Source organism: Pelecanus crispus, chromosome 1 (assembly GCF_030463565.1).
Source record: "Pelecanus crispus isolate bPelCri1 chromosome 1, bPelCri1.pri, whole genome shotgun sequence".
Classification (NCBI taxonomy): domain Eukaryota; kingdom Metazoa; phylum Chordata; class Aves; order Pelecaniformes; family Pelecanidae; genus Pelecanus; species Pelecanus crispus.
In genome coordinates this window covers 191,883,317-191,895,956 of record NC_134643.1, presented here as the reverse complement: position 1 = coordinate 191,895,956, position 12,640 = coordinate 191,883,317, and the positions used below count along the sequence as shown (strand labels likewise).

General features: G+C 37.0%; 1 protein-coding gene across 1 annotated transcript in view; it reads left to right on the top strand.

Annotated features, from left to right (window-relative positions):
* The window catches only part of SUGT1 (SGT1 assembly cochaperone of MIS12 kinetochore complex), a 28,594-nt gene that overhangs the window by 13,121 nt on the left and 2,833 nt on the right, over positions 1 to 12,640 (top strand). The window contains exons 7-10 of the mRNA XM_075716066.1: positions 471 to 487; positions 1,532 to 1,557; positions 2,190 to 2,286; positions 3,354 to 3,461. Of these exons, the coding sequence (XP_075572181.1) occupies positions 471 to 487; positions 1,532 to 1,557; positions 2,190 to 2,286; positions 3,354 to 3,461 (248 nt within the window). The remainder of the gene's footprint in view (positions 1 to 470; positions 488 to 1,531; positions 1,558 to 2,189; positions 2,287 to 3,353; positions 3,462 to 12,640) is intronic.

Sequence of the window (12,640 nt, the reverse complement as noted above, 5' to 3'; positions counted from 1 at the left end):
TCTCTGCCAGATTTCCATCTCATTTCCCAACTGTGTTTGCCTAGCATGATACAGATTTGATAAGAAATTTGTGCTATTCCTATGGATGGGTGATAAACTAATACAGACTTGCAGGAAGTGATTTTTTAAAAACTTTTGTTTGCTGTGGTGTTGCTTTCATTAGAAAAAGGTCTGTATAGGTTTCTGATAAGCAAGGAAAATAATGGAAAGTTTATTCCTTCTGTTAATCAGAACATGCTTTATATTACAGTTGTTCCTTTGCACAAGCTGCTGATTGAAGTCTGATTAAAAAGTAGAGTGTCATAAAAGCAAAATACTAGAGGTAGAACTGGCATGTTTTTAACTCTTCTACTGTTGAGACTGATGCTAAACGCCCAGTGTCTGGAGTAACTGAAGAAAGCTAGAATAAGTATATGCCTTGTAAGTTCAATATGTCTTTTCCTGAAAGTGCAACTTTTTTCTTTCTGCAGCATCACAGACAGAAGTGGTAAGGTGTTTTCCTTAATATGTTTACTTTTTTGATTTCTTTGTTAAGCTAGAGAATACTTCTAGGCTTCACTGGCTTCTTACAACTTTCAGGCTTTAAAAATTATCTTTTCTATTGCATGCGATTCTGAAGGTTTTAACTTTTCTTCTAAACATGTGTTCTTTTATTTGAGACCAGGGTTGCAAAATTTGAACCCTGAAAACTCATAGGAATGGCATACAAATCTGGCAATTACTGTGCAGTCATTAAAGTAAATTTTAACTTTGTTGCTTGCAGTCTGTAGCCTAATTCTACAAATTAACTAGTTTATCTTGCCAATACTAGCTTGCTTGTGGCTGCGAGGAACTAAATTCTTTTTTCCAGTAGCTTGCAAGTGGTTTGTATGGACTTTTTTCTGCTGTAACTCATTCAGCTTTTGGTTTCCTTTCCCCCCCCCCCCCTTTTTTAAATTGGAAATGTTGAAATTGCCCCTCCCACTTTTTTTTTTTTAGACAAAAATGGGAATTTGCATTGGACGTTTTGCTCCCCCTTTAATATTTACCTCAATTTTTTACATTTTAAGAATAGGATAGAGGAGGAAAGTGTACAGAAAACATGGTGGGTGTATGTAAAGACAAATCTTACAGTTAGAAAGATTTTTATATTTAACAGTTATACCCTAAGTTCTCAGATCTGTTTCAGGTTTCCTTCGTGACTTTCAGATTAGCAGCATAGCCACTGTGTGTCTTTCAGGTATACTTCTTATCCAGGAAGAAAATGAGTTAAAGCTGAATTTACTGCTATTTATAAAATGTCTGACCAATATATTCTAAGTTACAGACTGACATTTGATGTAAATTGAAACTTTTTAATTCTTAATCTGGCATAAATGGCTAGAACAGTGAAGAGCTTTAGCTGGAAGTTAATGCATATACATAAATCAAGAAAAGGGGAGCAATCGATATGAAAATGATTTGTGTCTTTGAAAAGTACTTCATGGTATATTTTCACTTACACTGATGTAATTTTCTTTCCAATGGAATATGCTTCAACTAGAATACACAGCAGCAGCGTCTGCCACCAAAGATCAAGTAAGTTGACTTTAGCTTTACTGAGAGAATTAAAATAATTGACATAATAGCGGTTCTTTGACTTGGGGATTGGAGAAGCAAGATAATGACTATAGAAATTCTTTTTTGGTACCTTTAGAACATGGCGGTCTAAGTGAAACGTTTCTCAAACAGTGTCCTCACTTTTGTTCAGACTGAATTGTACTTTCAGGAGTTTATGCCTCACTAGGAGAGTGGGGAATGGAGTAAGCATTCTGGCTTCTATTTCTAGTTCTGGGGCTGAGCTTAATTCAAAGACTGCCCCATTGGGCCTAGTATAGGTAAGGTTTTTGAGAGGCTTTTAAGGCCCGGAACTAAAAAGTGCCATTTAATTTATAGAAGGCAAACAATATTATGACTTGTTTAAGAAAGTGACCTAATTTTGATACGCTGCTTGATTAAAAATGATTCTTTGTTCTTTAACTACTTTTTTTTTTTGTCAATTCTGCAGCTGCTGTGTCAGAGGAAAAAATCTAATTGTGTATGTCTTCTCTCCCCCATTAAACTACACAATGTACTGTTCCAGCTTTTGGTATTGTTGTGTAGATCTCTTTGCAGTCAGTTTTTTAGTGTTTTTCCTCTCTCTCTTTTTTTTTTTTTTTTTTTTTTAAAAGATATGACTGGTACCAAACAGAATCTCAAGTAATCGTGACTATAATGATCAAGAACGCGCAGAAAGACGATGTCAGCGTGCAGTTCTCGGAGAAAGAGGTGATTTGTATTGGTTATTGATACGCATCCCTAGATTCCCTGAAATGTAGTAATTAAACCAATGAACATTATCTGCTGCAATAGCATGAAAAAAAGGGTACAAGAGGTCTTCTGTCTGAGGTTTGGGGTTCCCCCCCCCCGCCCCATATACAGCTGTGCTGTAGATGTGTGTATGCTCAGTCAAGTGAACTGGGATCTATTGCCACAGCAGTGCCTATAGGATTTATACACAAGTGATAGTGTGGTGTGCATGCTGCAAAGGGAACATCTGTTTTTCAGCTGCCTATGTGTTTGGAGGGGTGGGGGAGGAAGTGATCTGAACTTAAAACGTTTGAGTGTGCATGCATCTGGAGTAGGAATGGACAGAGGCAAGGTATTCTAAAAATAGGTATGAACGAGTAATACCTTGCTTTAGGACAGTTATAGACAAAGAATGAATGTTGGTGGGTGGCTTTTTCTTTTGGCATTACTAAAATTGTTAATGGCAGCAAAATATGTATTTCAAGGAAGTACAGTAATCTCTTTATCGTAATGCCATATGGGGTATTGGTGATGTTCATGTTTAATTTAGCTGAGAATATTGAAGAGTTAGGTTCTTATTCTCCACTAAGTTGCTACTTCGCGAACTACCAGAAGTACTTGGTGGTTACTGTCTGCTTTAGACCGTTAAATTTGTGTGAGCACTTGCCATGTAGTTTGTGTGTATTAGAAGGGAAGTTGTAAATTGTTTTCATGTTCCATTATTAATGTGTTGATACTTCATTTGCCATATAATTCTCTCCCCAAAGGATGCAGATCAAGCTGACAAGATAATAGGCTTTTTGAGTACTTGCTAGCTAAGAATTGAAATCTCCTGTTCATTTTCTAGTGTACTTTAGAAATGCCTTGTTCAATAATGCAGTAATGCAGTGGCGTCGTCTGAAATTCTGACGCCTGATGCTTTAAGTGCCCTAGTGAAGGGTCATTAATTTAATCACTTAATCTTGGTGCCAAATGACAATCCTTTACTTGGGAAATGGAAAACTGCTCTCAAAGATGACCAGAAATGTGTTTTCAACTGTTAACAGATGAGTGCATCAGTGAGACTTCCCTCAGGTGAAGACTACAACTTAAAGCTTGTTCTTCTTCATTCTATAGTGCCAGAGCAAAGTACATTTAAAGTGCTCTCAACAAAGGTAAGCTTCTTAAAGTGTAAATTATTTCTTTGACTCTTCCTGATGTTGAAAATGTCTCTGCTCTATTGTCTTGTCTCTCTGCAACAGTCATAATATCTTGCTTCTCATATAGAATTGCTTTTTCTTTCTTCAGGCTGCCTTTTAGCCAGTGGCAGGCTTTCTAAACTTGCGCAAATATCAGAAATAGTAATATGATGGTGCTTACTGAAGTGCAAATGACGGTTATGTGGAGGATGCTTTTACTTGTTACTGTAGAAAGAAGACTTCAGTCTTTACTCTTACAATTCAGGTATTAGGAAAGTATAAACACCTTTCTACTCAACTTTGTTTCTTCTATATTACAGGTATACAAAAATAAGATTACTGTGGTCTGGCATGGCATATATTGTTGGTATAACGCATAGACAGACATATGCTTTGTGCATAGAGCCAAGCCTGAATCTCTGAAGCAGGAATGTATTGTTGATTCTTTCCTTTTGTTTCAGCAGTGGTTCTGCAGAGCTTTTGGAAATTCCTTTGTTTTCTCATGTTCCATTTTACCTGTTTGTTCTCAGAAGGTGCCTGTAATAGTTCTTGCGTAATTTCAGGGAAGAGGGATGACATGAGAGGATTGAGATAGAAAGTTGGTCTCATTTTTCTACTCCTCCCACTAAGGAAGCTGGGCAGGTTATGTGATTGAATCACATGAGGTCTTACACGTGTGGGAGATAAGCAGAGTGCTCAAAGTATATAGAAAATCTGCTAGTCTGTTAGTATTTATATAAATTTGAGTGGAATGGGCATGGACCTTGTCAAGAGGAGTGACTGAGGTTCTGTTTGCTTTATGTTCCTATCTAGCTTATCCTATGCTTTTCATTTGTCTTGAAGTTTATCATTACTTTCATTAAGTATCTGCATGTGACTGAGCACTGTTGAAATGAACTTGACTTTGTCTTTCTATGCTATCGTCTCTAGCCTGGGTTAATCTCTGGAATAATCTCTAGCAGTCTAGAGCCTGGTTTAGAGTGAGTTTCCTAAAGTGGTCTGAAAGCTTTGGTTATGTTTAGGCAGTGTCTGACTTATAAATATTTTGCATTTGTTTCCAAATGTTACTGTTCCTATATAACTATGAGAGAATATTTTTGAGACAAAATGGGATAAGAGGGAACACGTAAGGTGTTCTAACAGCAGAAGTCAGTGCTTTAACATGTTCTTCCTCTTGCAGAAAAGAATAGTGCAAGGACATCTGTGTAGGCATAGTGAAGGAATAAAATTTAAATGATGCCTCAGCTAATGCTGGTTCTGACCAGCAGATGGAGTCTCACTGAAGAAAAAAAATTAAAAGCAGGTCTGTTATGCATGCAAAGACTTCTTTAAAGGCTTAGAATATTTTACTTTGAAAAACATAAAGCGGAATGGTGTGGCCTTAGTGTTTGAATACTAGAAATTCAGATTTCTTTTGATGAGTTTCATGTATGTGCTTTGTTCTTATAAGCGGTACTGAAAATACACAGTTGTTACTTTGAATAAATTATCTTGTTACTTAGAACTCCTCACACCCTTTACAAATTATTTTGTACCATTTACATGAAGCCCTTTTGTAAGGACTTGGAAAGAAAGACATAATCTCATTATGTTCCCAATTATATGAACTTTTTACTGCACACTCCTAAAGAAACTGTGTCTTCATGGGATAGGAACAGATCTGTTCCTGTGGATTAAGAATTTCAGATAAGAATAACTGCATGTGTTCACACTGCTTTATTTTGTATTGCTGCTTTGAATGTGAGCCATGTTGCCATTGGCATTGTGTAGTCTTCACGGGGCAACGAAGGGTCTGGTCTTTCCAGTTGTATGAGGAAATATATGAGCAAACAGGGCGGAGTGTATGAGCAGGTTATGTTGTGGATAGTTTGGGTTTCCCATGAACTTCATACAACTAATAAATGTAACGGATAGAGGATGAAACAAAGGAAGTGGCAGATAGTAGAAAAAGCCCGCATGTTTTGGTAACTAAGAGAAGCTGGAGAGGGTTTTCTCAATACTGCTTGAAATTCAGCATCACTTGACAAATGCAAAGGAATAAAGGTGAAGATGCAAACTCAGGGAGAAAATAGCCTTAGTTATGTTTGCAGAATTACAAATTCTAAAGCAACTGCAAAGAGCAGAAAGAACTTACAAACTCTGGGATTGGTTCTTTCAGGGAATGTTAACAGTGGTGAAAAATGAGGTTGATACCTTAAGAATTGTTTATTTCCTAGCAATGAAACAGAAATTATACCTTTCAATAAATCCATGCTGTGTCTAGCTCTGACATACAAAGTCTCTGGAAAAGAACAGAACTAGCAAATGGTACAGAGGTAGCATAGATAGATGTTTAGAGGTGTTTGAATGGTTTGTGTATGAGCAGAAGTACATTAGTGTTCATAATCTGCAGACTTTTGACTTCAAGCTGTGAGTTAGGAGAGGTAGAACACTTGATGCCCACTCAAAACGGCGTAATGTGTGGGTGAAGTGCAGTTTTGAGATAAAATCTTCATCTCTTTCTTTATGTATCCTAGTATTGTATATTCTCTAATTGTCAACAGTTTTACAAATGAGACAGACTGCCTTTAATAGCGGCTGTATGTATTATTGCCATGCTTGGAGCCATTTTTTTTACCTAATTCAAAAGTTTATTCGCTATTTAATAGATATCACTACTTGCAAATTTAGCTTTGAGCTGTTTATGGTTCCTGTTCACATTTAGTCACGAGTTACTTAGAATTACCCAGTGGTGTTCAGCATATAATTCCGATGATCTAAGGCCTCAACTTAATGTTCATGTGAGAAAATGCTTACTACAACTGTATTGAGTCCTTCTCTTGAGGGAATTGCTATATAGGCATAGCATTTTTTTATCTTGTACATGAACAGCATAGTTGATGGATTGTAACTACATCAACTGATGTTATTGGTTGTACTCCTCATCTGTCACAGGTGTCTGACTGGAGTAATCTGATCAAGCAAAAAGTAACAGCAGCTCCAAAAAGCATTGTGTAAATTTGAGATTTGTGTCTTACAAATGGAAGCTGATCTGGTCTTTGTATGCAGCATGAATTTGTACACAATAGGTAGGATTTTGTGTATTTTGGTGGTCATCCTCAATTGTGTTCAGGTGTCAGGTGAAGTGGGGGAAAAACTGTGCCACGCTGAAAACTGCACGTTGCATTCAGCATTTAACAGGAGGAAGGTACCCTTTAGTGGTGCTACTTGGTTTTTTACTTCTTTCCAGAAGAGGGAGCCAAAATGTAAAGGCTGGACCAAGTTTGTTCTTTGGAAGTTGCCTGCGTGCAGTTATCCTGTAGCTCAGTGTGCATAATATCAGCATGCTCCCTTCATAAAAGGAAAAAGGCATAAAAACTTAAAATAAGTGGCTAAACATGTTTAAGACAAAACTAGCTGATCTAGAAAATATGGCAGGAAAGTAGAAATGCACAAATAGTGTAAGGATTTCTAATGTTCTGAAATAGTTCTTTATGCACAATCAGCCTCGCTTTCTTTTCCCTCTTCTGTTCAGTCTATCAATCAGCATATTTGGGATTCCAGGGGAATATTCTGCCACGTTCTGTTGGAAACTTGTATAACGTGAGCAGTTTCTCTAGGTCTTCTGTTGTGTTCTAGGTGATGCTCAGGGTTTTCTTCTCCTTAGACCAAGAAGAGGAGAGTGAGGATGAGTATGTGCTTTTAGCATGTGTGCTTATGAACTTGAAGGAAACTTGAGCTAGTGCTTTCTCTTTTTCTTCCCCTCTGCTCTTGAATCTACAGATAGTCTGGGGACAATTACTGTGAGTTTTCAGTTTTTAGTGGTCTGGGCTTTTTGCAAGCAACAACTTGCAGCAATTTAGAGCCATTTGAAAAAGTGGTAAGAAGTGGTTTGTTTACCCCAGAACTGTCCTTTAATTAGAGATCAAAGTTGTGCTGCAAACAGGGGAGGTGTTAGAAATCCTCAGCTTCTTTTACAGTTGACATTTGTTACTTAATAGAGATGTCTGAGGTAGAAGCACACTCTCAACAGCTTCATGCCTAGAATATGGTAGCGTGCATCAGTGGAATGTTTCTTTTCCTCAGACCAACATTTTGCCTTGCAAACCCTGAAATATTCTGTGCAGCTTACCAGAAAAGCACACTGATGCCTGTTGCTAAATGTAAAGGAAAAGGCAAAGAGAGAAACCATTTCACACACTCTTGGACTGTCATCAGAGTCTCTATTCAGAGGCAAATGTACACAAATAGATAAACAGAGGAACAGATTTATTTTAACTGAAGTAGGTTCTCACTGTTGCAGTCCGATCCTTAAAAGATACTTTCTCATTTTGGATATTTTCATTAAATTGCTTGCAGACATTTGAATGCAGAGTTCCCTGCTCTTATGTACTTGTTTTCTCTGTGAGGCTTTCATGCAGATTCCTATCTCCTGTATATATTCTTGGGTGTTTTCTGTAAATTATAAACTGATATTTAAGATATGAGTTGGATACTTTTCTGAAATTTCTTGCATCTCTTAGGCAGGGCTAGTTGGAGCAGTTTCCTGGCTAGACCATAAAGAAACCTTCCCAATGATTGGCATGATATTTACTTGGCTCAAAACAAATTCACTTTTTTTCCTTCTTTATGAATGCAGCTGGGTGCGGGGCAGACTTAACTTGTTAATACTCAGAGAACTGTATTTTAAACAAGCATGTAAGTCAGTGCCCATGCTTTATATAAATACATAAAGGAAAACTATGCATAAGGGGTTTTCTTTGTTTTGAGAGAAGATGGATTTGAGAACTATTGGAATAGCAATGGTTTACATTGAGGATGCAGTGACAAACAGCTTTAGGATACCTAGATGATCTGTATTGCTAGCTCCTTTTCTAAAATCCAAAATTTTAACAAGTGGTTGCTGTGTAGTATCAGTGTAGTGGAAACTTTGACCTTTTTGCACTCGGTTCTCCATAGTACATAGCTAGCAAAGAAACCGAAAGGTGCACACTATAAATCCCTTCTGTCTCAATATATTTGCTACAGAATAAATTTAATTATCATTTATTTGTGATAACATTGTAGAGTTATTTTCATCTTAAGTATTTTTGCTTAAAATTGCAGACCAAACATCTCTGAATTAAGAATGTAAGCAATGTAAAAAAGGTCTTTGAATAACTAGGATACCAAAACTGTATGTGTCTGTGATCTTAGATGTAAGTTTGAATAGGTCATACATTTTTAGAAGATAGTGCTATTTGGTCCTACCCTTAAATTTAGGTAATGAAATACATGAGCTGATTGCAAAATCATCTCTAAACGCTTAAAATTTACAACTGGGACAAAGCAGTCAGTAGTTCAGTGAATAACTAAGTAGTTGATTGGAAACCCTGAATTCTCGTTTTCATGTGTTTAATATAGCAAAACATCAGAAATTTAAAAGGGTATTTTTTGATGCATCTTAAAATTAATGGCTGAACTCCTTTAAGCTTTGCCAGTTCTGATTTCCTTCATCTATCTGGTCAGAGCTTGACATAAATTTGCCAGTGGTAAGTGAACTTCCCCTTAGCATGGACTGTAAAATATAAACCACAGTAGAAATTAGAAAAAAATTCTTATAACTTGTCAGTGTACACCAGAATCTTCTTTTAGGGAGGAAGATAAACATTCTTTCCCTTTTAATGTTTCTCAGTTAAACTGGCAACATCTGTCCCAGGACGTAAGTTCAAGTGAAATCTAATTCATCAAAGGTTTGGGCTTTTTAACAGTAAGCTTCTACCTAGAAAATGTTGGCTAACTAGCATTGTGTTTATCTGTAGCTAAGGGGAGAAATTCTTTCTTAAAACTAGATTAAATGCTCTTTTATGCCAGTCATCTTAAAGTAAGGGGTTTTTGTGTTCTTACACTACCAATGAAATAGTTTAGAATACCTATGAGAGTAACTCTGTGGCATCTTTTCTGATCACTAATGCTTGGATTAAGCTGCAAACAAACTTGTCTAAATCTCTGATAGGTTTTAAAAAATCAATTACTTCTATGACTAGAAAATTCTGTGAGTAGAAACTACTCTGTATCCTTTCACTGCAGATGGGGTTTCTTCTAGGTGATGAATCCCCCATTGGACCCTCTTCTCAGAGGGGTTGGTTTCTCTCAAGACAGTATTTCAAACAAGTAGTGTGTGAATTACTGTCAAAATTCCATGGGGTTTTTTTTTTTCCCTTTTTGCTTTGCTCATTTGGAGCCCCAAATACCAGGAACTTAAAAATTACAGCAGAAAGTGGATTATTTCTGCACTGGAACTTCTCATACATCTGGAGTATTGTGTCCTTCAGTTTGGGGCTTCCCTGTGCAAGAAGGGCACTATCGTAGTGTAGCAGGTCCTAGTAGAGGGCTGCCGAAATGGTCAGGTTGGCTGCACAGCACGAGCTACAAGGAGAGACTGAGGAATTAGGCTTGTCTTTAAGTGGCATGCAAAGCATTTAATTTGCAATGAAATTTTCCTGTCTTTTATTCTAAAGTTAGCATGAGGCACACAGGCATACATTTTATGAAATATAAATGTTAAATCAAAGTAGCTGGCAAAGTGTTGATGTATTTCTCTTGCCCGAGTACTGGATTTTTTCAAAGGAGAGGAAAAAGCAGTACTTACGTGTTAGATATGACAAAAATGTCCGTACTGATATGTTACTTGTCTGTGTGATAGCTATCAGTATCTGCTTTAAAATGTTCATTAAAATGTGTTTATTGCCGTTTGTGCACATAATTGGGACTTGCACAGTTGTTTCTCCTTAGATCAAATAAAGCTCTCAAGTTGAAGTAATATGCGCCTTCACAAGCAGAATTTTATAGCTTTATATTTTTGGAAAATGTGGTTGTATAATGGTATACAGCTAATGATTTCCCTAGTTTTGCTCCCACCTGACACTTTGCCTAATCAGTAACTTCAATTGAAGTGGATGGAGTAGATGGGGTAGAGATTTGATCATGTCATAAATACATTCTGTCTCAATTCTTCAGCTGTTTATACTTCTAGCTTGGCAGGGTTGAAATGGTTTAGACTTAAGAAAGCTGCATCTTACACTGGGAATTAGTTTGTAGCATTTTCTTTTCCTTAGGGATGTTTGTCATGTAGTACCGGCTTAGGGACAGTTTCAGAGAGGAAAATATAAGAACTAGCAGATTAAAAAAGGAGAGTGGGATTACTGGAACAGCACAAGTAAAGATCTTCCTTTTTTACTTCATTTTATGCGTGGGCAGAGTACTCTGATGAATAGCCAAAGGTCTTTATAAGGGTTATTTGAGGAGGGTTGTATTCTGAGAAGAAAAATGTCCATGTTTAGTAGCTCACATCAAGCATTATACCGCATTAGTGGTCATTCTTGGTGTGGGTGAAATAGTCTGTATTTGAGATACTGAAAGATATTGGTGGAAAGCCAGAAGTGTAAAGGTAGACAGCGAAGGAAGAAGCAAACAGAAAAGAAATCGAAGAGGTATAGGGTTGAGCAGTCTCAGTATCAAGCATTTACTCTTTTTTAAAATAGATCATATGGGGGGATGCACTAATAAGCAGAGTATGAAAACTTAAAATTAAGGCTTCCTCAAGTGTGCAACTGAATTGATAAGAGTTTCCTTAGGTTGAGAAGAGTTATAGGAAGCAGAGGAGAGACAAGTTGTTTTAAATTAATATTCACGTTTCACTTGTAACTAATTAGTGCCTCTGTAAGTGGCTAATTAACTTAAATGTTTGACTCATGAGATCCAAATCCACTGGGGGAAAAAAAAAAATCCAACCATGCTAGTTCTGGCAGTGGTGGAACTACTTGTTTGTCTTATACGTAGATACACAAATATTTTAGCTTCCTTAAGCTAATCGCAGAGCATTAGATTTATGAGTGTAGCTGTTCAAAAATGAACTTTAAGGTTGTAATTTCCAAAGTGTTTTTAGAAGAGTCCAGTGAAGGAACCTTTGCTGACTTCTTTAGTTCTACTGAAGGCTAATCACTGGCACAGTTTGAATGCTGCTTATGCATAGTTTTGAAAAATCTCTGCGTCCTTACGGATTGCAATATTAAAGTCTGGAATACAGGCCTTCTTTAGGGACAGTAGGTCAAGCAACTAGAGTAATACAACATTTTATTTTTATATGATTATTTTTGGTTCTGTGACTTTCACTATTTTAAAAACTGATACCCTGATGCTTAATTTGTGACTTGTAAAGTTGCTAAAAACATTGGAAATCCAACAGATGCGGGGAGTGGGAGGTCAGATACATGTGGGTGTTGAACTTACAAACTTACTGAAACTCTCCCCTGCCTTGAAGGGTATTCCATGCCTCATGTCGTAAACTTTTTGTTGTTCTCAGTTAGTACAAGTTAGTGGTGGAAAATAAGTATTTAAACTTGTCTAGGGAAATGGTAGCTTCCCCAGGGAGGCGGGGGGCGGCGAGGGGAAGCAATCATAATTGAATATTCTGATTCTTAAAATGCAGCATGATTGCAAACATGGAAGCTTTGAAACTTAAATGAGCTCATTTCTTTATTTTCATAAGGTATCTCAGTCTGTTGCTTACCAGTGACTGGTTTGAAGAAAGGGTTAAATAAAGTTCTCATTTCAGATCAACATGATGCTGTGCAAGGAGCTTGCTGTTAGGATCTCTAGGGTTAGCTTTTACAGTGGTGCCTTTGTTCTTGGGTCTGCAGGGATCCCCAGGTTATAGTGGCTTTAGGTAGAACTAAGAATTTGCTTCTGCTGAGCTGTTCACAAATAAGGAACTGCTGAAGTTTAGCAAGCACTGATTTCAGTTAATTAATAGCATCATATGAACTTTGTGACGTTTTCTTAAGTGAATTTGTTGTTTGGAGTGACATTAGACAGTCCTTGTTTTGCAGACATTATTTTGCAACTTTGTAACCCTGTAACCAAAGGATAAGGTTAATTACAAAAAAACATTTCAATATGGTTGTCTAATGGGATTATGTGTAGTTGTGAATAGGGCATGACATACTTCACTTAATTTTGTTTCTCCTATGATAATTGCAACCATATCCATTTTTTTTAATTGACAGTTTTGTCAATGAATGCTAGACAGTTTTCTCCATAGCACTGTGCGTTCGTTGAACCAAATGAATACAGCTTCTGAATTTCTTCAGTGGGAAGATTTGCATAGTCCCAGGGTGTTTCTCTGGTTTGTGTAC